This window comes from Mesoplodon bidens (assembly GCF_964165515.1).
Source record: "Mesoplodon bidens genome assembly, chromosome: 19".
In the NCBI taxonomy this organism is placed as follows: domain Eukaryota; kingdom Metazoa; phylum Chordata; class Mammalia; order Artiodactyla; family Ziphiidae; genus Mesoplodon; species Mesoplodon bidens.
Window position 1 is genome coordinate 56,803,321 of NC_138179.1, and position 23,861 is coordinate 56,827,181.

Genomic DNA, 23,861 nt, shown 5'->3' on the forward strand with positions numbered 1-23,861 from the left:
ATTTTCATTTAAAGTGGGAGGTTTAGGTAGAGGTTTTTTTCTTCTTCTTCTTTTGCCTATAGATGTCCCATTGCTCCCGCACATTTGCTGAAAAGGCTCCTGATTCTGCTTTGTATCTTACCCCATCCATTCCTCCTACAGCAGTCAGAATGATTTTTTTAAAAAAATGTGTATCAGATGATATGATGCCCTACTCAAAATCTTCCAATCACTTCCCACCAAAACATAATCTTGCTGCTCTCCAGCCGCAGTTTCTAGCGCTCAGCGCCCACTATAATACTGGCCCTTGGGTAATCACCAGAGTTGCTCCCTCACTTCATGCAGGTCTATTCTATTGCCACCTCCTTTAACCTTTAAAGTAGTTTACTGCTTCAATCTTCCTTCCGCCCTTGCCCTGCTTTTTCTTAACAACATTTGCATACTATGATATATTTCATATTAATTTGCTCATTTATTTATTGTTTGTCCCCATTCCCAACCCCAAAACCAGCTCCAACAAAGTTTACTGCTATACCCCGGACCCTGAAACAATGCCTGCCACACAGAAGGTACTCGATAAAAAATCTGCTTGACGGGCTGGAAAGAATGAGTAAATGTAAAACGAGGGCGACCGTCTACTTTTAGGTCAGGCGCTCGTTCAGACTCAATGAAAAGTGTGAGCGCCACCTCTCGGGAAGCCAACTTGCTCGAGAAAAAAGACAGTCTCAGAATCTTAAGGAAAAAAAAAAAAGATGGCGGTAGCCAGCCAGAAGAGCAGGAAGAAACAGTACCGGAAGTTGAACTTTGGAAATTGCTCCCTAGAATGACACCCGACTGTCAGGAGGAAGCGTAGGCGAGTGGTGTTCTGCAAAATGGGCCCTCCCGCAGCGGATCTGGGCAGAAGCGTTCCGGGCGGGCGGCTGCCGGGAACCAAGAGGGGCGGGGGCGCATTTCCGGTGCCGGTGGCAGCAGAAGGAGTTGAAGCCCAAGTAGCCGGATTGGTGAGAAGGGTTCGGGGTACTGAGAGGAAAGGGAGAGGAAGGGGGTCCGGGGAGGGGGAGGTGAAGAGGTCGGATGAGTTCCGCTCTGAGGTGGCCAGGGTGATGGGGTGGGAGGGAAACGCCTGTCGACAGGTGCAAACCTGTCAGCTGACGTCCCACGCCACGTGGACTCACCTTTGTCCGTGGCTGCTTTTCCCATCAGGACGCGACCGTAGGGGTTGTGCTTATTTGTTTCTGCCTAGTGCAGTGCTGGGCTGTGAATGAATGACAGGTGTGTGTCAGGTGGATGTGGAGGACACTTAACAGGGACTGTTTGTAGCTCTTTAGCTCCGTTTTCTCCTGGGGAATCCATGCTTGTCTCCAACTTTCCCTGGGAGGTCTCCGCCGGTTCTTGGGCTTTGTCTCTTTTTCTTGGAGGTGTAGGGTGATTATCATTTAAGACATTTTCTTTGCTCTTATTGAGTGCTAGGCCCTGTGACTAGGTACCAGGGACAGACACAGAAGTAATCCATCCGTGTATACAGGCGGCAGGCCGGCGGAGAGACAGAAAACAGAAAATTCAGACATATTGTTAAGGTGCTGAAAGAAGCGGTAAACTATAAAGTACAGGAAGATAGAGCCAAGAGGTGGTGCTGTTATCCACAGAGGGATTGACTTTCAAGGTGAAGGGACTCCTTTCTCATCTTGTGGAGACAGAGGAGGTCCTCAGCCCGATCTTTTTCTCTGTAAAAGGAAAAGTCTGAAATGGATACTTTCTAGGCTTCCTTCCAGCATGATGTCGCATATCAGATATTACTCATGGCAATAGTTCTCCCACAGGCCACTGTTTACTGGTTAGTCAGAATATGCATTACATCTCATGATATAGCCTAAGTTGCATAGGGTTGGGAAATCTGGATTTTGGTCCTCATTCGAGTGCTCTAGATCTGTTTCCTCATTTGTAAAAGAAGGGGATTGTAATGAAATAATCTGTAAAACCCCTTCCAGTTCTAATACCATGACTGTGGTGGTAGGTCAAACCATATTTTAGACTGCCCTGTACCAGACATCACTTTCACATTATCACTGTAGTGTCCCTCATCTGGATAACTGAGAGATAGTGTCTTTTTTTTTTTTTTTTTACATCCCCTGCCTTAGTTCTGCCCCAGTATTGGGTACACAGTAGATGCTTATGTTAGTTCAAAAACTGGCTCCTGTACACAGAAGGAAAGGAGAGACTGAAGAAAGGCAGACCACTCCAGATTGGTAGGTAACAGGTGTAGTGAGCAACGGAGCTTGAGGGCTATCTTGGGTGGTTGCAAGATGAGTAGATCTCTGCTCTCGCCCACCAAAGTTTTAAAAGTATACGTAGGGCTTCCCTGGTGGCCCAGTGGTTGAGAGTCCGCCTGCCGATGCAGGGGACACGGGTTCATGCCCCGGTCTGGGAAGATCTCACATGCCGCGGAGCGGCTAGGCCCGTGAGCCATGGCCACTGGGCCTGCGCGTCCGGAGCCTGTGCTCCGCAACGGGAGAGGCCACAGCAGTGAGAGGCCCAAGTACCACAAAAAAAAATAATAATAATAAATAAATAAAATAATAAAAGTATACGTAGAGGCCTTAACTAGATACAGTCACGTGTTCAGTTCAGATGGTCTCAACAACACCTTACTCTCTCAAGGCTGTGTCCTTTGAACAGCCCCTACTGTGGGGACAGTAGGCAGAGTGTACATTCTAAGGACAGGGGTGGGGGTGAGGAGCCTCCAGTTTCTGGGTTCAGCTGGAGGGTCAGCTGATAGTTGTGACCTCCTCCAGTACTCCACCGCTTGTGACTGGCTCTTACAGCCTCACCCCCCTCCTTCTTCAGGGTCAGAAGTGTGCCCTGAGAGGTCAGCAAGGGGTTCTGCCAGCATGGCTCATTTGGCAGCTGTCTGACTGCGGTGGAGGCAGATGCCACAGCAACAGTATAGAGGCACATCCAAGAGAAAACATGGATTAAGATGATTCCCAAAATAAGTAACCGTTTTCTCTATGAAGAGCCCCATAATCTGAACCGTTGATTTCCTACGACCCCTTAGAGGCAGTAATAATGTCCAAGGCGCTTCTGCTTTGGAGGACAGCTTTTCTCATGAAAGATATTTCAGTGATGGGTAAAGACAGGCTTTGCAGGCTGTCATTTAAGACTTGCTGGGTGAAGTTAGTAAGGGCTTCTCTGTATGCTATAATGTCCTCCAGGCCAATGGAGGGGACAAAGATGGTGGCTAAATGATTGTACCAGTAGAAAACGGAACATGCCCATCTGGCCTGGAGGAGAGGGAGGTTGGTGGCTTTAGGAACTTGACCCGGTTGTACATACCATACATATTGGCCGGGGCAGGCAGCGGTGGACTGGGGGCAGGATATGCCAGACCAGGGACCCCACCTTCTCCCCTCTTTCAAAGGTGCGTGTTTCATTCCAGCTATAGCACATTTCAACAGTCCGGCTTGCAGTAGGACAGCAGGATCCCAGTGGGAATTGATTAAGTCTCGCTTACCCAGAGGTGTGAATTCACCCATCCCGGTGAGAAATCCCATTGCAAATTCCAGTAGATAACTCCTTTCCCAGGTATAATGGGGCTTGGTGTTCTCAGCAGCACAGCACACTGATCCACAGTGTGTTTGGGCAGTGGCTGTTTCCCAAGACTTCCTTACTTGTATGGCATTGGGTGTCTTGTCAGGGGTCCCCAGTCTGGCATTTGGGGCCATAGGTTCTACTGGTTGATCATTCAAATGTATCAGAATCTGGGACAGTACTTTAGTCCACCTGGCCAAGGTGGTTTTACCTGTTAGTAATTTAATCTGCTGCTTTACTATTCCATTTTTCCTTTCTGCCAGTCCTCCTGCCTGTGGGTTATAGGGGAGATGGAACTTCCATTTGATGTCATATTCTTTTGCCCAGTCATGACCTTTGAAATAAAACCCCCGATCACTGTCTGTTCAACAAAGGTATCCATGCATGGTCTTAGCTTCTCTAATCCCCTGATAGCGGCAGCCTGGTTTGGGAGGCAACAGGGGACAGCTTGGGTTGGGCCAGATGCAGTGTCCACAAAAAACAGAGCATATTTAGAACCCTCACTAGGAGGGAGGGGGCCAGTATAATCAACTGGCCAATTGCACATCAGTTGGGAGCTCTGGTGGGTGGCTCCAGACTTCTTTGGCAGTTGCCTTGGCTGTTGTTTAGAACACACAGGACATGCTATTACTGCATTAACTGAGTCACTGTATTTCAAAGGCAGTCCAGCATCCTTGGCAATATGTCATCCCCCTGGGCACTTCAGTGTTCCCTCTTCCTATGCACCCAAGTGTCAGTTGCTAGGACTCATTTCTGGCCTAGGGCATCAGCTTCCTGATTGCCAGAGGATGTCAGTGCCTTATGAGCCGGGGTGTGGAAGACATTGAGGAGTGCCTCAGACTCTTGCAGGTGAACCCAAATGTCTTTTTACATATGCAGACCCCAGCAAGGCTTGTTTATGATCATTCACCCCTTGTCTTTCCATTGTCTAAGCCATAGGGTCAATCCCTTTAGAACAGCCCAACTGCCAGTGCAAAGCATTAATGGCCAGGGCTCACCAGCCCTCTGGAGGCTGCAGTTTGCTCCTCTTTCCAGGCATGTGTATACCAGGCATCAGTGGGAATTTCCCGGGCCAGGACATTTGGAGGATCTACATTCTCTACAGGGCCTGGGAGCCCCCACATTTCTAGACAGCGGGCCGGTGGTAGGGTACTCCTCTGCTGCAAATAGACGTGTCATTTACTCAGTGTGGGGGGGGTTGAGCCATGGCAGAGGTGGGTAGATGGAACATATTCTGAACAAACCCTTCAAAGGAAGGGAAGTCCTTACCATGATGTGCTGTTTCTTTGTGAGAGGCTGTACCTGGAGGAATGCTGTGTACACTGCTAGAAGCTGGTACTCTGTGGGGGTGTATTGGGTTTCTGCTCCCTTCCAGGGACCAAAAATCCTAGGGATACTCGCTTTCTGTTGTCTCTCCCACAGTGCCCAACCCAGATCTTCTGGAGTCACAGACACATCTAACTCAAAAGGTAGTCCGGCTTGGGAGATGCCCAGAACTTTAATTTGTTTCACTAATATTTTTGCCATCTGAAAGGCGGCTTGCTGCTCTAATCCCCAGTCCCACGTATGCCCTCTCATTACCAGGTGGTATAAGGGAGGGATGGAGGCACTGTGCCAGATGAGGAATGAAAGTCCTCCCAAACTCCCACATTCCTACCAAGGCTGGCACCTCTTTCACATTCTTAGGGGTTGGATAGGCTTGTACATTATCAATGACAACTTCTGGGACAACTTGAATCTTACCCAAACGAAGGGTGGCCAGAAACGTTACTGAGGTGCCTGGGCCTTGAATTTTTTGTGGGTTCACTGCCCATCCTCTCCGTCACAGATGTTCCAGCAAAGCCTGCAGAGTGTCCTGCAGCAGGGGCAAGTCTTCACATGTGAACATTATATCATCAATGTAATGGGCCCGTTTTACTGAAGTGGGGAAGGGGAACAGGCGCGGGTCTTGGGCTACCATCCCATGACATGTGGTGGGGCTATGCAGGTAGCCGTGAGGAAGTCCTTGAAATGTCCATTACTGCCCCTCTCAACATGAAGGCAAATTGATCTTAGGTATCAGAAACCTATGCTTGTTGAAGTTTTTCCATAAAAGTCCTTGAATATGAAGCACTTTTGCAGGAACAGTTTTGCAAAACCATCAGAGTGCAGCAATGACTATAAATGAAAAGAGACTTTAAAATGGCCATGGTTAAAGATCTGATGAGAGTTCATTATAATACAGTTGAGAAGGGAATTTGATTGTTTTTGTGACATACATTTTAAAATTATAACTAATAACATCATACCAGGACATATCAGATTTTTAGGAATTTCATACAAATATAGCCCAAAGAAAGTTTAACATCACTTCTTTTTTTTAAAATATATATTTATTATTTATTTATTTTATTTTTGGCTGAGTTGGGTCTTCGTTGCTGAGTGCAGGCTTTCTCTGGTTGAGGTGAGCAGGGCCTACTCTTCATTGCGGTGCGCGGGCTTCTCATTGCGGTGGCTTCTCTTGTTGCGGAGCACGGGCTCTAGGCTCGCGGGCTTCAGTAGTTGCAGCACGCAGGCTCAGTAGTTGTGGCTCATGGGCTCTAGAGCGCAGGCTCAGTAGTTGTGGTGCACGGGCTTAGTTGCTCAGCGGCATGTGGGATCTTCCCGGACCAGGGCTCGAACCCGTGTCCCCTGCATTGGCAGGTGGATTTTTAACCACTGTGCCACCAGGGAATTCCCTAACACCCCTTCTTCTTTGACAGTGTTTCCCATATAATTTAATATATCAAATAGTCTAATTAGTTTAATATCTCTCTTTTATAAGGAAGGAGAAGACGTCTTTTGAGATGTTCCAGGGGCCCTCTGGAAAATCCCAAAGTTAGTTCTAGGTCAGCATAACTTTATTTAGAATTAGATTTTGGGGGAGCTTGTCAAAAATACCAAAAGGTTTTAAAACACTAGATTAAATAGGCTCTTAGCTCACTGTGAAACAATACTTAGTTATCTATTTAACTTAAGTGACAAAGACTCCAAAGGCAAATACAGAAAGTTACATAATTGTAAAAAAAACTTAGCTCTTTTAATAGAGAAGATTCAGTTTTCTTAAGTAATTGAAGATGTGATAAAGACAACATGAAGCACAAGAAATTATTTGGATAAAACCACAGAATCTTTTTTTCTGGGCAGGTTACTCAAAAGGTAAAGAAAAACCTCTTACAGTCCTAAGGAACAGACCAATAGTCCAACAAAACCTTGTCCTTTGAGCAGATGAAAGAAAATTGTTTCAGCTTTATATAAGTACACTATTGATATCAAAGCTTATTTTTCTTTAGGCCAACTAAATAGAGCTCTTTTACAAATTAATTTTGACAATACTCTCCGGAGATAGAGAAACATCACCTATATATAACAAATCCATAGACATACGAACATACTGACAGACACAAACAGAGAATCCATAGCTTTCTCTCCAGAACTTTAGCCATGAATCAAGTATCCACTCACATGGCTGAAGCCTTTTACTAATATTTGTGGAGAAGATTTTTAAAATTTGGGACTTCCCTGGTGGTCCAGTAGTTAGGACTCCAGTGCTTCCACTGCAGGGGGAATGGGTTTGATCCCTGGTTGGGGAACCAAGATCCCTCAAGCCACGCAGCGTGGCCAAAAAAAAAAAAAAGTTTGTACTTGCCCTTGGTGAATAATCTTAGGGAAACTGTGGCCTAGATTTTGTGTGGGGGCGCTCCTATAGCAGTCTGTGTTTTCACCACTGCCCCCCCTTTTTCTTTGGTCTGTGAGCAGTGTTTTAGTTATTTCCTGTGGTGTTTACATTTCAAAGACATGGTAAGATTTATAACTTCAAGGAACAGAGAAAGAATGCAAGTTTTCTCTTAAGAGTTTTGGGGTGTATTTCTCTATTATCAGAAGTATAGGGTAATTACTGTTTCAAGTTTTTCTTTGTATTAGGGGTTGGAGAGCATGGGGCCCTTCATCTGTTTCATTGTCAGTCACCACAACATCCTCCCCTTTGTGCTCCTCACTTTCCCAGGGATTCTGTCTCTTCTTAGTGTCCTAATCAGGCTTTGTCACAGCACTTGGACATTAATCTGCAGCAGTTTGTGCTCTCCTAGCTTTGCCATATGACAAGCTAAGATCTCCAATTTATAATCCTGCTCTCTCATCTTGTCTGCCAGCCCCAAAGCTGGCAGAGCAGTGGACACCTGCACGTTCTTCTCTAACTTCAGCTCTTCTTCCAACTGTCTAACTCGAGCTTCAGCCTCTAGTTGTGCATCTGCGGCCAGTGGCCTGCCCTCAGTAGAGGCCAGCCCACTGTGGCAGCCATTCATTTCCCTTCTTTGCTGCTCTGTGTAGTTTCTCTGATAAATGCACTAAAGCAGCCGGTGTTCTTGGGGCATCCTTGTTTTCATGTGGTGGTCCAGAAGTATCAAACATACAGGCCACCCTCCCCACATAGAGGTCGATGTTCAGCTTGGGATTTCCCCCAGGGATGCCTCTTTCCCAAGGCCCATTTCTTCAGTCTCCTGGCTGGCTCACAAATTGTTAGTCCACACACTGGACCCTGTACAGAGAGGACCAGGAGAGACCAAAGAGGTAGAGACCACTCCAGGTTGGAAGGTGGCAGTTTTAACAAGTAAGGGAACATACATATGAGGCTTGTCTTGGCTGGCTGCATTGTACCCACCCACCAGAATCTTAACGTTTATATAGTTTATATAAACTTATATAGTTTAACTGGGTTCAGTCACATGTTCAGTCCAGGTGGTCTCAACAACACCTTACTCTCTCAAGGCTGTGTCCTTGTAAGGGCTCCTACTGTGGGAACAGTGTACAGAGTGTATATTCCAGAGACAGGAAAGGGGTGAGGAGCCTCCGATTGCCTGAGTCCAGATCGAGGGTGAACTGGCAATCATGTCCTCTTGACATGACTTAATAGAAGCTTATTAAATCAAATGAAATAGAAATTATAGGCCCTGCTTTTGGACCCTTCCCCACTCTGGGGTATTAGTTCATAGATGAGGGGACTGAGGAGGAATTAGGTTTTACTAGAGAGTCCTGGAGTTGACGTTGCAGATTTAAACCAGCTTTATGGAGGTAATCCTCTTGAGAAGGATAACGATGTAGGCAGGATAGCCAGTGTTGCTTCATCCCTCCACCTGTCTATCCCCAGGACCATGGCCAGTAGCGAGCGCACCTTCATTGCCATCAAGCCTGATGGAGTCCAGCGCAGCCTTGTGGGAGAGATCATCAAGCGTTTTGAGCAGAAGGGATTCCGCCTTGTTGCCATGAAATTCATGCAGGTAAGCGGACTTCATTCATGCTATTTCTATTATTTCATAGAAATAGGAGAACATTGCAGGTCAGCCTCTCTGTTTCTCCCTTCAGCTCATTTTAGGCGTCTCCATTTAGGGTGAACACAAATGTCCTAAAACCCGGAAACTCCTCAGTGGCATCTCTGCTGAGTCTTGGAGCAAAAAAGTCATTTGCGACTTTCAGAAGTAGCCTCTCTTTCCTCTTGGCAATGCAGGGTTCCACATATTACTGCAGCACTGTGATTTCTGACTCAAAGCCCTGGGCATGTTTGAGCTCCTGATTATGAGCTTCCTGAGCAGATAATTTGAGAGACCCCCCCTCTCCTCCCCACTGTCCCCACCGTTTGAGGCAGGTTGTTTTTCAGCAAGGAAGTCTTTATATCATTGTTTAACACCTGCCTACTGTCTAGCATATATTAGGCACCATCAGGGCCTGTAGGGGAAAGTTGTGATTTTGCCCTTGGGGCGGCCCACCTGAAACAGCAGAGGGCAGACACACTTGCAAGATACCTACAAAACAATATTTCAAAAAATGCAAAGGATTGATTGACTAAGAACCCATCTTCAAACAGACCTGGGAAATAAGAATTTAAATTCTCAAAGCAAATACATTAGGGGATCATCTTTTTTTCCTATTAAGAGTCAACTTTAATGAATGAATCAGAAAAAAAAGAGTGGGGGGGTGGGTCATGCAGCTTGTGGGATCTTAGTTCCCTGACCACGGATCGAACCTGGGCCCTGGCAGTAAAAGCGCCAAGTTCTAACCACTGGGTTGCCAGGGAATTTTAAATTTAGTTTGATTTGCATTTTAGTTCCTGTGTGATGCTTTAGAAAAACTGTGTTAATATAAAAGGGAGAAGACTGATGTTAATGCTGAGGGGAGAGTGTGACAGGATGATTAGAGCCAGGTATTGGACAAGCAGTGCTTTCCAGAGAGTTTGTATATTAAATTAGGTTTTTTTTTTTAATGCAACTTTATTGGAGTATAATTGCTTCACAATACCGTGTTAGTTTCTGTTGCACAACAAAGTGAATCAGCCATATGCATACATACGTCCCCATATGCCCTCCCTCTTGAGCCTCCCTCCCACCCTCCCTATCCCACCCATCTAGGTCATCGAAAAACACTAAGCCCATCTCCCTGTGCTATGCTGCTGCTTCCCACCAGCCAGCTATTTTACATTCGGTCGTGTATACATGTCAGTGCTACTCTGACTTCGCCCCAGCTTCGACCTCCCACCCCATGTCATCAAGTCCATTCTCTATGTCTACCTGTTTATTCCTGCCTTGCAACTAGGTTCATCAGTTTTGAAGGTAAAGTGAAATCAAAGTATTGTTGATTGGATGTTTACCACGTGCTGGGCACATGTGTTTTTTCATCTAGCTTCTTTCACGACAACCCAGAGAGGTACTTATTCCTTTTCCCGTGGTTGTTAGTGATAGGAAGCTGAGGCTTGGAGAAGTTAAGTAATGTGTGGTTAACCAGTCAGTGATGCAGCTGGGATTTTAGCCCAGGTCTCCCTGACCCCTAAGTGCGTACACTTTGTCCTCTACGTTGAGCTTCCCATCAAGGGCATGGACTTGGTGAAGAATGGGAGGAGGGATGGCTGCCATGAGCCTACAGGTTATTTATTTATTTATTTATTTTTTTTCCTTTTTAAAAAAATAGATTTAATTAATTAATTATTTTGGCAGCATTGGGTCTTCATTGCCGTGTGCGGGCTTTCTCTAGTTGCCGCGAGCGGGGGCTGCTCTTCGTTGCGGTGTGAGGGCTTCTCATTGTGGTGGCTTCTCTTGTTGCGGAGCACAGGCTCTAGGCTCACAGGCTTCAGTAGCTGTGGCTCACGGGCTTAGTTGCTCCGCGGCACGTGGGATCTTCCTGGACCGGGGCTCGAACCCGTGTCCCTTGAATTGGCAGGCGGGCTCGTAACCACTGCTCCACCAGGGAAGCCCCTACAGGGTTATTTAAATGTGGAGGGAGGTGAGGGAAGACTTGAGCCCCCTCCCCACTTGCCCCCACCCCCCAAAAAAACCGCCTGTGACCTGTTTTGCAGAGTAAAGATAATCAGAACCAATTAATAGAATTAAAGGAGTGTTCTGGTAAGGGAAGATAATCAGTGTGTTAGGAGACTACCACTGCAAGTCTTCCATTTGGATTGAAAGGGATAGGTCAGGGTGAACGCTAACACGGGGTGATGACGTGGTTGTGTAATTTTACTTTGGCAAGTGACAGACAACCGGGGGCCGAATGGTAGGATGTTCAGGATGTGCTCTTCAACAGCAAATCCCCACACTTGTGTGTATCCCTGAAGTGTGCAGTATGCTGTATGATGCAGTACCACAGACCTGGGAAAGCGAAGGGTCCTCATTAGACCCTTAAAAGCATGTATATGGTGGGGAAGAGGGAACACAGCTGAGTCGAGCTGGCATTGCTAAGCATATAGTTTGCTCTCTACCTAACTTGATTTGTTCCCAGATACCAGCCTTGGATTGTGAAAGATTCTAATTCATTCTTCAGTAAAATTACTTATTACTAGATGTCATGTACTTTTGGGTGGTTTGCACATACCTGTGGTAATTGCATGGTCACCACACTGGGCCTTTATTCTCTGAATAAATATGAAGAGCAATGGCCTGGTTCAGTTTGCTTCTCATCCAATGCTGAGACCACCTCCCGGTAACATTTTAGTTGAGGCTTGCTTGGGCGTGGAAATTTATTGTATTGTTAGTTTTCCTCTGTAAAATACCATGGCTGGATTCAATTCTAATGTCCTGAAATTTTATGCTGATCAGTCAAGGGCAGTAGGGAGAAAACTGGTACAAAGCTGAAGCACTTTTAGTCCCTGTGACTTCTTCCCTTTGGTAAAGTCAAGGGTGAACTGGGTTGTAATAGAACAAGTGAGCTGAGAGCTCACGTTTTAAACAGCAGGATGGGTAAGTGGGAAATAACTAAATTGCTGGTTCTTAGATAGTTTTGGGATCAATTCTCTTCTCTATCCTGTGGGACAGGCTTCTGAAGACCTTCTCAAGGAGCACTATATTGACCTGAAGGACCGTCCATTCTTCGCTGGCCTGGTGGAATACATGCACTCAGGGCCAGTGGTTGCCATGGTGAGTGTAGCATGTGTGGGATGTTGATGTGAATGACTCAGTTGGGAGTGAAGAGTGAATATTGTGATTCTTGCTTCTAATGCCAGGTCCTCATTGATGCAGAGGATTCTGAGGCTAGGGCACTGGACATTTAGGGTATGAGTCAGCTCTCTGGCTCACCAAAGACAAAATACCTTTGCTTGCTGAACTGAAGACTCCTATCTGGGAGAAATCAGGAGAGACATGCCTGATTGTAAGCTCCTGGAGGTGAGGGAGACTGTGTCTTGTTTATTACAGTGATTCTTCTCTTAGTATGTATTGGTTGTCATCTTTGTACCAGGCTCTTTTAGACACTGGGGATACAATCATGAATGAGACAAAATAGGTAACTGTTTTCATAGCTTTCCTCGCCTACATATCCTGAAAAGGGAGGATGGGCAGATAATAAAGAAACCAAAAAACATATATATATCAGCTAATGATTAGTGATATGCACAGAAATGAAATAGGATTATGTGATAGCAAGTGAGCGCTTTAGACTGGGTGGTCAAGGAACGTGATTTTCAAGCTGAGATCTGGATGAGAAGGAGCCGGCCATGTACAAATTCACAGTGAAGAGCATTCTCAACCATGAAAATAGCATGTGCAGAGGACCTGGGGTGGGGGACTTTTGAGGTACAGAAAGATGCTTGGCGTAACTGAAGCCTGGTGGGTGAAAGGGAAGGTTGGATGAGATTAATTCATAGGCACAGGCAGAGGCCAGATTATGTAGGGCTGTCTCAGCCCTGTACTTCCTGAGTGCTGGGAAGCTATGGAGGTTTCTACACTTGGTATTTTAGAAAAGCCACTCTGTGTCAAGAATGGATTGTAGAAAGGCAAGAGGAGGGCAGGGAGACCAATATTCCCAGTGCTGGAACACTTAGATGCCCCATAAATATTTGTTCAATGAATGAATGTCATTTTAAGGGGGGCTTTTTCTTTTTCTTTTTTTTGGGAATTAATAGTTTTCAGATTTTCTGCTGAGATTGGTTTTCTTCCTTGACCATATCTTCGTTTGTCCTTGGAGGTCTGGGAGGGGCTGAATGTTGTGAAGACAGGTCGAGTGATGCTTGGGGAGACCAACCCTGCGGACTCCAAGCCTGGGACCATCCGTGGGGACTTCTGCATCCAAGTTGGCAGGTGAGAGTCGGTGCATTTTACTCTTTTCTAAAATCCAAGTGCCACAAGAATTTGGGTTTCTGAAGCTGAGGGTAGACATGATACCATATACAGAGCAATTTGTAATCAGAGTTTATTGTTTTCCTCCTTTTTTTTTTTGGCAGTACGCGGGCCTCTCACTGTTGTGGCCTCTCCCGTTGCGGAGCACAAGGCTCCGGACGCGCTCAGCGGCCATGGCTCATGGGCCCAGCCGCTCAGCGGCATATGGGATCCTCCCGGACCGGGGCACGAACCCGTGTCCCCTGCACCGGCAGGTGGACTCTCAACCACTGCGCCACCAGGGAAGCCCCTCTCCTCCTTCTTAATTGGTGTTTGGCTTTGCAGGCCCTGTGCCTTTGGTCATCAACATCACTATGGTTGTGCCTTTGTTGTGAGAGTAGAACCTGGTACAATGTGCTTTGCTGGCCAGAGTCCTTCCTGAGGCTCCCACTGCTTGCATCAGTGTTGCTAGGAGGGCTGGATGTGGAGAGGGCATTCTTTATCCTTACATGAATGGCAGTCATGGGTTTTTTTCTTTTGACATGGAGTAACGTATATGGAGCTTTGTTTTTTTCTGCTCCGGTGGCTGTAGGTTTTCTGGCAGTGGAAATGAGGGGAGCTTCTGGGCAGTTTAATCCTCTGACCTTGGTAACGTGGCCGTCTCTTTCCCATCCAGGAACATCATCCATGGCAGTGATTCTGTGGAGAGTGCAGAGAAGGAGATTGGCTTGTGGTTTCACCCTGAGGAACTGGTAAATTACAAGAGCTGTGCTCAGAACTGGATCTACGAGTGACGTGGAAGCAGACCACAGTGCTTGTCCCACCCCAGTTCCCCTCCCTCTCATGGGCAGGGGCCAGGTCATAGCCAATGTAGTTATTTCTGAAAACCTGCTTTTCATCTGAAGGGAAACTCTTGGAGCCATGGATGCTCCCTGTACAGTGTTATGTGCTGTCATCAGATTAAAATGTTTCATCTCAAGGAGGGAGTCATTGAGTAAGGTACTTTGTATTGTTGTATTGCTTTGTGTTCTTTTTTCTTTTTCACGTATTCTGGCTAACCTAAGCTAATAGAGAGTGTAAATACTATGTAAATTATATTGGCCTGAGAGATCACACACACACACACGTTCTTTGCCTGCCCCTCTCTTCCCCCTGCATTCCATCCACTCTTGGCGCTGAGCCAGTCAACAGCTATCTGTCAGGGATCTGCTAGGTTGCCAAGACTGACCTACGCGTTGAAGATCCCCTGGAAATAAAAGATACCCTTCCTGCTCTTGAGAAGCTCGGAGGGATCCAGTGGCTGGGGGAGTGTGAGAAGTTGTAACTACGCCAAAGCAAAAAAGCTATGTGGGTAGTGGGCCTGGATTTCTGGGATGACCTCAAAAGAAGCAGAAGCTATCTTGTAAGTAGTTGTGATTTGTTAGGATATTGATTTGGTTGCTTTAAGAGAGACAAGATGGAAATTGTCATTTACTTAAAAATTCAAACTGGAGATCTGATGTAGATCACTGTGACTCTAGTTAACAATACTATGGATATTTGAAATTTGCTAAGAGGGTAGATCTGTGTTCTCATCACAAGAAAGAGAGAGAGAGAGAGAGAGGGAGGGGAAGGGAGGGAGGGAGGGAAGGAAGGAAGAGAAAGAAAGGTAGATAGAAAGGACAGGAAATGGTAATTGTAGGAAGCCGTTGTTATGTTAATTAGCTTGATTGTGTTAGCTAACCCTTGGATGCCATCCTCCAGGCATCCCCCTCCAGGCAGGGGGACTCATCAAAGCAGGGCCGAAGGTCAGATGGTGTTTGAGGAGGGTGCTGAGGGAGGCTCCTTGCGGGGAGAAGTGAGGTGGACGCGCATTGGGAGGCCGCCAGTTCGGATGAGGGAGGTGGAGGGCTTGAAGCAGGGCTCAAGCAGAGGGGAGGGAAGGGGAAACTGGATTTCACAGGTAGGATAAGGACTTGTGCTAGACGGGGAGGAGAGAAAGCAGCTCTGGGTGCTCGGTGAATGGGGAAAAGCAGATGGTACTGGCCGGGGTACTGACTCAAGACCAGGAGAGGTTTGCGTGCGCGCGTGCGAGGAGGTACTGAAGACAGGAGTTGGGATTGGACGCGCGCAGTTCTACTTCTGGCACATCCAGGTGGGGTAGAAATCACTTCCTGCCCCTGGAGCCCTCGCTGGCTTACTCTGCAAACCCGGGGCGTGGACAGAGACGTCCGGAAGCGTCCGGCCTCGCGGGTTGGGCGGAGGGCCGTCCGGGGTGTGGCTTCCGTCGGCCCCTCCTCCGCGGGCTCCCTGCGGCGGTGGTCGCTCAGCTCTCGGCTCAGGCCCGCATCGCCGCCCGCGCCCGCCCGCTTACCGGTAAGACGGCGGCTCCGATCCCTTCCCCACCTCGGGCCCCCTCGGGCCCGCGGGCCGGGCGCTCCCCCGGGACCCCTGCCGGGTGTCCTCCGCGGGCATCCGGGGACGGCTGAGGGGCGGCGGCCCGGCGCTGGCAGGGCTGAGGCGTCCCGCAGGCCACGTGTCCCGCGGTAGCGGCGGGCGGGCGCGGGAGCCACGTGGCCTCCGGGCCGGGGTCCGGACCCCCTCGAGGCCTGTGTGAACGCGGCCGCGACGCCGTGACCGCACCTGCCGCCCGCAGGACCATGGCCCACGCGGAGCGCACCTTCATCGCCATCAAGCCCGACGGCGTGCAGCGCGGCCTGGTGGGCGAGATCATCAAGCGCTTCGAGCAGAAGGGATTCCGCCTTGTGGCCATGAAGTTCCTTCAGGTGACGCGCCCCGCTCCCCTCCCCCCGCGGCGGCGAGGTTGCGGGTGGTTTTCCTTCCCTGTAGCGTCGATCCGCGTGTCTTTTCCTAGTCGGAGTCCCCCTTGGCTGATTTCGGACCCCCTCTCCCCCACCCAGGGCGCCGCGGGCCCGCTAGACCCTTCCCCGAGGCCCGGGGGGACAGACGCCCTTGGAAGGTTAAGCGGAGGTGACGTGGCTCAGGCTCCGGGGCTGCTTCGTTCCCGCGGCTGCGACGGGCAGTGGGCCGCAGGGGGGCAGCAGGGAGTGGAGGAGGTCTGCGCCCCGGGCCCACGCAGGTCCACCCAGGCACGGGATGGAGGCTGGAATCCTTTTGTGCTTCAGCTTGCAACTCTGAGACGATTGGGGTCTTAGGTGGGGTGTGCCTTACTCTGCCCTTTCTCTGCAGGCTCCCTTTGGCACAGGGCAGTAACTTTATCTTCCACATTAAATTTGGGGTACAGATCTGGACCTTAGGGGATAAGTACCTAAGAACTGAAATTTAAACCAAGCTTTCTCAGTTAACGTCTGAAATGTTTAAAAGGGCATTGGGAATGGGCCAGGGGGTTTGATATGACCTCTGTCTGGCATATTTCCTTTGATTGCAGCCAACACTTAACTCCCTAGCCACCTCTAAGGATTATAACATCCGTCAGGTCATTGACATGAGGGTGTCTTCATGATCAGAACAATCTTTCCGCTAAGATAGCATCAGTTTCATGGTTTGGATAGTTTTTTTTTTTTTTTTTTTTTTTTAATACACACCTTATGAATGTGAGCTAAAATACACACCCAGACTTTTAGAGAACCTACCATGTTACTGGCGGGGGGGCGAGCGGGTTCTGAGGATGGGATGGAGCCATATTTGAGCCTTTCTAGTTTCCTTCCTAATTGGTACCTCCTCTTCAATGCCAGGCCTCTGAGGAACTCCTGAAGCAGCACTACATTGACCTGAAAGACCGCCCATTCTTCCCAGGGCTGGTGAAGTACATGAACTCAGGGCCGGTTGTGGCCATGGTAAGTGCTTGTGGTGGAGGAGAGGGAACCAAGGAAAGTAACGGCTGATAGGTAACTGGGTTTGCTCAGTGTCTTCACGTTCCTTTTTAGACATCTTCTGCAGATACTCCAAATTCCTTGTTTTACAAAGGCAGCCTGCTGGAGTGAGTTAGTTCACATACCAACTGGGAACTTGGGAGGAAAAAGGAAGTGAGAATCAGAACTTAAAAAGAGTCCTCTGTGATCCTGTGCTAGAAATGAACTGGTCTGTTTCTTCCTGTGGCATTAATGTCCAACTGGAAAGAAGTGAATAGACGTAGAGGGTATAATAGGGAGTTACTAAAATTGTTGGGAAAGAAGCCCTACTTCCTGTTCCCTGAGGGTGACCTTTTCTTCTTTCTGCTTTTCCCCTGGAATACATCGTCCCCTTTCATGTCCGTCTTTGCCGTGTCTTTGCTCCAACAGTCTTCTGCGATGCCCTTCCCACTCATCCTGTTCCAGGCTGCTCACTTTTCTTTACCCTTCCACCACTATTTTTTGAGAGTTTGTGGCTGCATAAAGATTCTTCAGTCTTGTTAATCTCTGTCTCAGCCAGAGTGGGAAGTCCTCAAGTTGGGCAGACTTTTTCTCTGTATCCTAGCAATACACTTGGGATGGAGTATGGAGTATTTTAGATCGGCCCCTACTACTGCTGGGGTTGGCTGATAATCATGTCACTGATTGGTCTTACTGATATGTGCTGTTAGAGGTAAATGTTTGTTTTTAATCGTCCTGAATGGCAGAACTGATGAAATTCCTTTTCCCTAATGTCAAGGTCTGGGAGGGCCTGAATGTAGTGAAGACAGGGAGAGTGATGCTTGGGGAGACCAACCCAGCGGATTCTAAGCCGGGCACCATTCGTGGCGACTTCTGCATTCAAGTTGGCAGGTAAGTTCCAAGGGACACTAATGACTTTTCCTCAAAGCCACTTAACTTGGGTTTAAAACAAACATTTTCGGCATATTCCAATTTTAGAAAAATTGGAACGTTTAAAGTAGGTGGTAATTATCATTGGATGAACGCTTTCTTAAATAGTTACTTCTCTAGGCTACTTAAAATTTTAGCCAAGGCATTGCACAAGGGAGCTGCCTGCGGTAGGTCCTTCGTGATAGCAGAAAGTGCGGCGAGTGGGGCAAGGAAGGGGTCTAGCCTTGGCTCTGCCCTTTGTGGTGCTGTGTCCAAGGGTGCATCACTTTTAGCCTTTTTGGTTCCCTCATACAGAATCTCTACAAAACTTTTTATAGTTATGAGACTCAAATGGAATAAAGGGACTGTCAGTAAGTGTGAATGTTTTGATCGGACTTTGCAAATTAGTGTTGTAAGAAAATACAGCAGCAATGGCTGTTGATAATGAATACGTCACATCTAGTTTGGGTTTTGGTCTGGGTATTCCTATGTTTTTCAAAATTTGAGAAGTAATGTTTTGTGGCAATCTTGGGTACAAGCACTGTTTTGAAAATTTAGAAGCATAATAAAGTTGAACCAAGTGATGCTTTTGGCTTAAGTACTTTTATAGTTGCTTTTAAGAGGAGATACTTGGGGATGGTCAGCTGCTTCAAGGAACAACTGGCTGAAAAGGTCTTCAGTGACTGTCCTTTGCTTTATCCATTAAACAGGCTTTTGTACTTTAAAATGTGGTAACTAGAAATTGTTCTCCTTCTTAGGAACATCATTCATGGCAGTGATTCAGTAAAAAGTGCTGAGAAAGAAATCAGCCTGTGGTTTAAGCCTGAAGAACTGGTTGAGTACAAGTCTTGTGCTTTTGACTGGATTTATGAATAAGAGGTGGACGGAGCATCAGTCCCCTCTGGCACCACCTGATGTGTCCCTGGGCACAGCTCTTCATTCCACTAACTTGGAAGCAGTAGGATGGATGTTTCTTTCCTGAAGTATATCTACCAATAATAAAGCCTTTGAAAATGGGGTGCAGCCTCTGGTGATTACTGGTTACTAAGCTGGAAGACGTGACTTGGTTCCCTGGCTATCGTAGTGTTATCTAGAACAAATGAATCCTGCTTGTTATGGAAAAATGATTTAATCCTTCTCAGCACCTGATATACTTCCAGACTCTAGGAGGGAAACCAGTGAGGCTGAAGAGGACAAGTGTGGCACTGGTTACGGATCTGAGGAAACTAATAAGGAAATAATGAAAATAATAAAGATCCCAACCACTTTAGCTGATGTAGAAATGCACATTTCTGTACAAAGAATTTTTTGAAACTTGGTAGAATGAAACATCGACTAGTCAAGTTGTCCAGATTTACATTCTTGTTGGTTGCAAATTGGGCACGTTACGTATGAGGAAATGGAAGCCTAAGGACACCTGTAAGGTGAGAATGATACCATGGCAATGCAGGATTAAATGAAACAATGCATGTAAAGCAGTTAACCTAGTGCCTGGCCCATAGCTGGTACACAAATATTCCCTGCAACCCTACCTCCCTTCTTATTCTCTACCCTGGGATGAGATATTTATCATGCCTACTTCCTGGGCTAGTAGTAAGTGGTTACAAAATCCATATTGCCTGTTAATTTTGCTGGATTGGTACAGTTGTAAAATGATGCCAAAGAGCACCTATCTATCAATATAAATTTTCACTATCATCTGGAGTCTGCCTTAAAAATGAGATTATAGAAACGTGGGTTTATGAATACCTGTTTTCTTAGGAAACTGGTGAAAACTTTTCATGCCACTTCCATATAAAAGACTCAACTTTTTTTTTTTTTGGCCACATGGCTTTGCAGGATCTCAGTTCCCCGCAGGGATTGAACCCGGGCCACAGCAGTGAAAGCCCAGAATCCTAACCACTAGGCCACCAGGGAACGCCCTCAACGTTACGTTTTTTTATGTACATTGCTATACTATAAGACAATGACAAACATCAACAGCTTGGTACAAAAAAGTGTCAGGATTCTAATTTCAAGTCAACGATTGACAAGAAATTTAACATTTTCTAAATTATTTTTTAGTTTCAAATGAATCTCATGTTTATATATGCTACATGCTTTCACTACATTAAATGGCAGTTTATTGAAATTAGATCCTGGGGCAGGCCTGGGGTCTGCATTTTAACGTGGAGGTGCCCACCCTGGATCCACATGCACAGTGGCTAAGGTACCTGTAATCAGCAGCAACAGTTATTATGCATAGGCTTACTCTGTGCCAGGGATGTTCTAAGAACTTCACGTACATGAATTCATTTAATGTTCACAACTCTTAGGAAGTTGGTGCTAGTATCCTATTTTATAATTGAGGAAACTGAGTCAAGTTAGAGAGCTTAACAAGTGAAGGAGTCAAGTTCCAACGCAAGCAGCTGGCTTCAGACTCTGCTCTTGGCCACTGTGCTTTACTACCTTTATATAGTTTTGCAAGTGACATGATAAAGTCATGAGTTTGGAGGGTGATGAAGTCCAATTTGGAGTGGTGAGAGCTGAGAGGGAGGATATGAATGTTAGGACTTAATTTGGTAGAACTGAATGAGGAAGGGTAGACTATGGTGAGGACAAAAGCACTGCCTCTGGAGTGAGGTTGGGTTTTGGACCTGATCCTATACACCAGCTGGGTGTGTGAAAGTGGACAACTAATTCAGAACCTTTTATGCTTTCATAAAACTGTATTTTAAACATATAATAAATGCATTTTTAAAAATGCATTACTTTTTTATATAATTATTTGTTGTTAATAGGCAAGCCCTGCTTTGGCCTGCTTGTGAGGCTTGGAATTCTTAACAGGCCAAAAAGGGATGTTAACCTAGCCTCAGTAAGAGTCTGCAGAAATGAAATAGTTGCTGGTCTCCCCGTCTCACAAGGCTGGATAAACAACACAGTGCTAAAGTTACTTGTTTTGGGGAAACATTTGTTCCTCTTAAAACATGGGCACAAAGCACTTTAGGAAACTAGTTTCCCAAGAGGCGCGTAAGGGTTTAAAGAAGAATGTATATGTCAAAGCTCGGGATAGTAATTGAGGCCAACCTGGGAATTCCAATTTACTAGGGCAACTGTTTTCAAGCCATTTAAGGTAGGAAGCAGGGCAGAAATTAGGTTCTGTTTTTCTTGGAATGTGTTGTATTTTTCTAAAGTGATGAAATTAACTACTAAAGATACCCAATCCATCTCAGTACTATCTAACATCCATAAAACTCTCTACAAACTGCTTCTGCAGTAAAAGTTGGGTAATTTCCCACAGAGTCAGCTGTTGATAAAGGAGGGTGTCTGCGTTCCCTCTTAATGTAAACAGCAATAGCAAGCTGGGATAATTCATTTACATCCTATGAACCGTGTTGCTGAGGTTAATGGAGCTGGGAAAAAAAAAGCCTTCTGGCCATCATGTCAACCCTGAAACACCATGTTCTAACTAAAGTGATTTAATTTCCCCACAAGGGGTCCACACTCCCCTCTCCCGTGGTTTCTGCCTATTCCCTCCAAGTGAGATCCTGGCTCAAATGCAACTATGGCCATATATCCACCCATATTCTCTTCCTCTCGTCAGCCAAGCAGTAAATTCTTCCTCACTTGTGCTGGCTTACCTTATGAGAGTACAGGTTCTGTGAGGGAGGAACTGGTCCGACTTTCCCAGGGGCCTTCGACTGCTTATAGAAGGCACTCAAGGGACTTCCCTGGCCGTCCAATGGTTAAGACTCCGTGCTTCCACTGCAGGGGGTGCAGGTTCGATCCCTGGTTGGGGAACTAGGATCCTGCATGCTGCGTGGCGCGGCCAAATAAATAAATAAATAAATAAATAAAGGCGGCACTCAATATTTTGAATAAAAAAGGAAATCCCTCAAATATCAAAGCATATTAAAGAATTGCTCATATACAACTTAACTTTAACGTTTTATTTTGTGTAAAAAAGGGCAAATTTAGTGAATTATTTTCATCTTGTACACAAAGTTATAATTTTAATGCTTTTCACATCCATGCTGAAAATTTGCAATTTGGTAAAAATGAAAGGAACATAAATTTCTCCAAAGGAATTTTTCACGCCATTATATACACTTTACGAGAAAGTTTCAAACACTTTCTCAATGATCACAAGTTACCAAGAAAATAAAAGATTAAATTTGTACAGATATTGATCTATTTATCAAATACATACAGAAATGATGTAAAAACCTTATGCAGTTTACTTTGACCTCTGTCCTCAAAAGATTTGCCCAGGGACAGATACTTTTTCTTTTGTATAAATGACTGTGGCTTTATTTAAAATATGAAAATCAAAGGAAGAAACCCAGTTTAATCACAGTATTTTTAAAATCCCTTCCCAATAGTAAAGGATCATTACCAAATATATAGCACCATAATACAAATATTGACGGGAGAGGGTATTCACATCACACAAAATTAATAATAATAAAAACAAACAAACACTGAAACCCGTGTTAGTATCCGTAGAATAAGAAGTTGATAACAGCTTTAGCTTTCCTCATACACAGCAAGGAAAAGGTTAAAGAGTTTAAACTACCAAAAATCCCCAAATAATCCTAACAGGAAAAAAACAAAACAAACCCAAGGTCAGCAGTACATTTGAACCGTAGAATAGAATGGGGCTACTGAGTTGTACACTTGGAGTCGTGGCTAAGACATAAATCTCCTCTGCATCAACTCATTTTCTGTTCATCGGCAGCAGGGAGTTAGAGTCTGAACAATGAAGAGGGCTTCAGATTGTGTTTATTCGGTAGGAAGTCCTTACCAACATTTAACGTTGGTCACGGGATTAAGACACGAAACACTTCATAAATAGGTGGGAAATCTGAAAACACTCAGAGCCTGGCTTTGCTGTAGAACTGGAAGCGTATAAAACCTGGCTACAAATGAGCATTTCACAGAACTAATTACCAGGCTCCAAATCAAATCCCTCCTGGTTTATTCAGTTCCCTATAGAGCCCCTAAGCCCAGGGTACTGTTAGAGCACACGATACAACTGGCTTCTTGTGCCCATATCATGCAATCGGAGTCCTGGGTTTAATTCACTAAGCCTGAGAATAAAGATTGTTGTAACCCTTGCTTTTTGGAAGTCTTCCAGGCTTTAAGTTTATAGGAAGATTCTTAAAAGTTAAAGATTTGGGAAGTGTGAGGATGTCACATTTACAGTAGGTCCCTCTCAGTAATGTTGTTTAAGATAAATATCCAGTAATTTAACAGCTGAATTCACATATACCTGACACATGAGAATCAACTTGGCATTGATATGATCTGCATGTATGCCCCTAAAGAGTCAGTATTAAGAAATGTTGACATGCGATTCCATACATTCTTACACTATAAAGTAACAAATTTTACTTCCAGTAGCAACTATAAAACCTTATGATATTAACCCCTCTTGCATAGAATGAGGTAAACCTGTGCATATTACCAATGCTATTATTCCCAAAGTAGAGCAATATTTTAGAAAATAAATTGCTGGTTTTTAATGTTCTATGCATTTTAAAATTCAAACAAAAAAATCTTACCTAAAATGGTCTCCTGGGGCTTTCCATTAACATTTTTTAAAGCATTCCATAGGCTGAAGGACTGTAGAGGTTAATCATTTTGATTAATTTCTAATTAGCCCTACCTATATTCCAGAGGAGATGGTCAATATTACCACTCTGAAGAGGCCAGGCGAAGACCCAGAAGCACTTCTAGAACAGATGCAAGTAATTCCTGAGAGTTTAGTTTATGAACCTCACTGGTAAATGCTAAAGCTCTCTCATTCAGTCACAACTCAGAAAGTCAAAAAATGCAGAGAGCAAACCTTTCACCAATTTACCCTTATATCCTTTTTTCAAAGGAAGCCATGTGAATTTTAAAATAGGGAATGTTCAAAATGGTCCAAATCCGTTATTATTGTTAAAATTAATTCCGAATAGAGTTAAAGACAATTCATACTAATTATATATATATATAT

The 23,861-nt window shown here is 45.6% G+C and overlaps 2 protein-coding genes across 2 annotated transcripts; both read left to right on the forward strand.

The window, feature by feature from the left end:
* Window positions 1-895: 895 nt before the first annotated feature.
* On the forward strand, window positions 896-14,139 carry NME1 (NME/NM23 nucleoside diphosphate kinase 1). Its single transcript, XM_081219991.1, has 5 exons — window positions 896-980; window positions 8,732-8,861; window positions 11,883-11,984; window positions 13,030-13,142; window positions 13,837-14,139. Exons 2-5 carry the CDS (start codon window positions 8,736-8,738, stop codon window positions 13,952-13,954), a joined length of 459 nt encoding a protein of 152 aa, XP_081076117.1. The 5' UTR covers window positions 896-980; window positions 8,732-8,735; the 3' UTR covers window positions 13,955-14,139.
* Window positions 14,140-15,393: 1,254 nt separating this feature from the next.
* LOC308607764 (nucleoside diphosphate kinase B) lies at window positions 15,394-18,899 on the forward strand. Its single transcript, XM_081219990.1, has 5 exons — window positions 15,394-15,515; window positions 15,796-15,925; window positions 16,856-16,957; window positions 17,751-17,863; window positions 18,640-18,899. The coding sequence occupies exons 2-5, from the start codon at window positions 15,800-15,802 to the stop codon at window positions 18,755-18,757; spliced, it is 459 nt and encodes a 152-aa protein (XP_081076116.1). The 5' UTR covers window positions 15,394-15,515; window positions 15,796-15,799; the 3' UTR covers window positions 18,758-18,899.
* The last annotated feature ends 4,962 nt before the right edge of the window (window positions 18,900-23,861 follow it).

Coding starts and splice junctions, on each gene's coding strand:
- NME1 (XM_081219991.1), top strand. CDS start 8,736: ATGGCCAGTAGCGAGCGCACCTTCATTGCCATCAAGCCTGATGGAGTC. Junction 8,862..11,882: donor TTGCCATGAAATTCATGCAG/GTAAGCGGACTT, acceptor CCTGTGGGACAG/GCTTCTGAAGACCTTCTCAA. Junction 11,985..13,029: donor CAGGGCCAGTGGTTGCCATG/GTGAGTGTAGCA, acceptor TTGTCCTTGGAG/GTCTGGGAGGGGCTGAATGT.
- LOC308607764 (XM_081219990.1), top strand. CDS start 15,800: ATGGCCCACGCGGAGCGCACCTTCATCGCCATCAAGCCCGACGGCGTG. Junction 15,926..16,855: donor TGGCCATGAAGTTCCTTCAG/GTGACGCGCCCC, acceptor CTTCAATGCCAG/GCCTCTGAGGAACTCCTGAA. Junction 17,864..18,639: donor TTCTGCATTCAAGTTGGCAG/GTAAGTTCCAAG, acceptor TCTCCTTCTTAG/GAACATCATTCATGGCAGTG.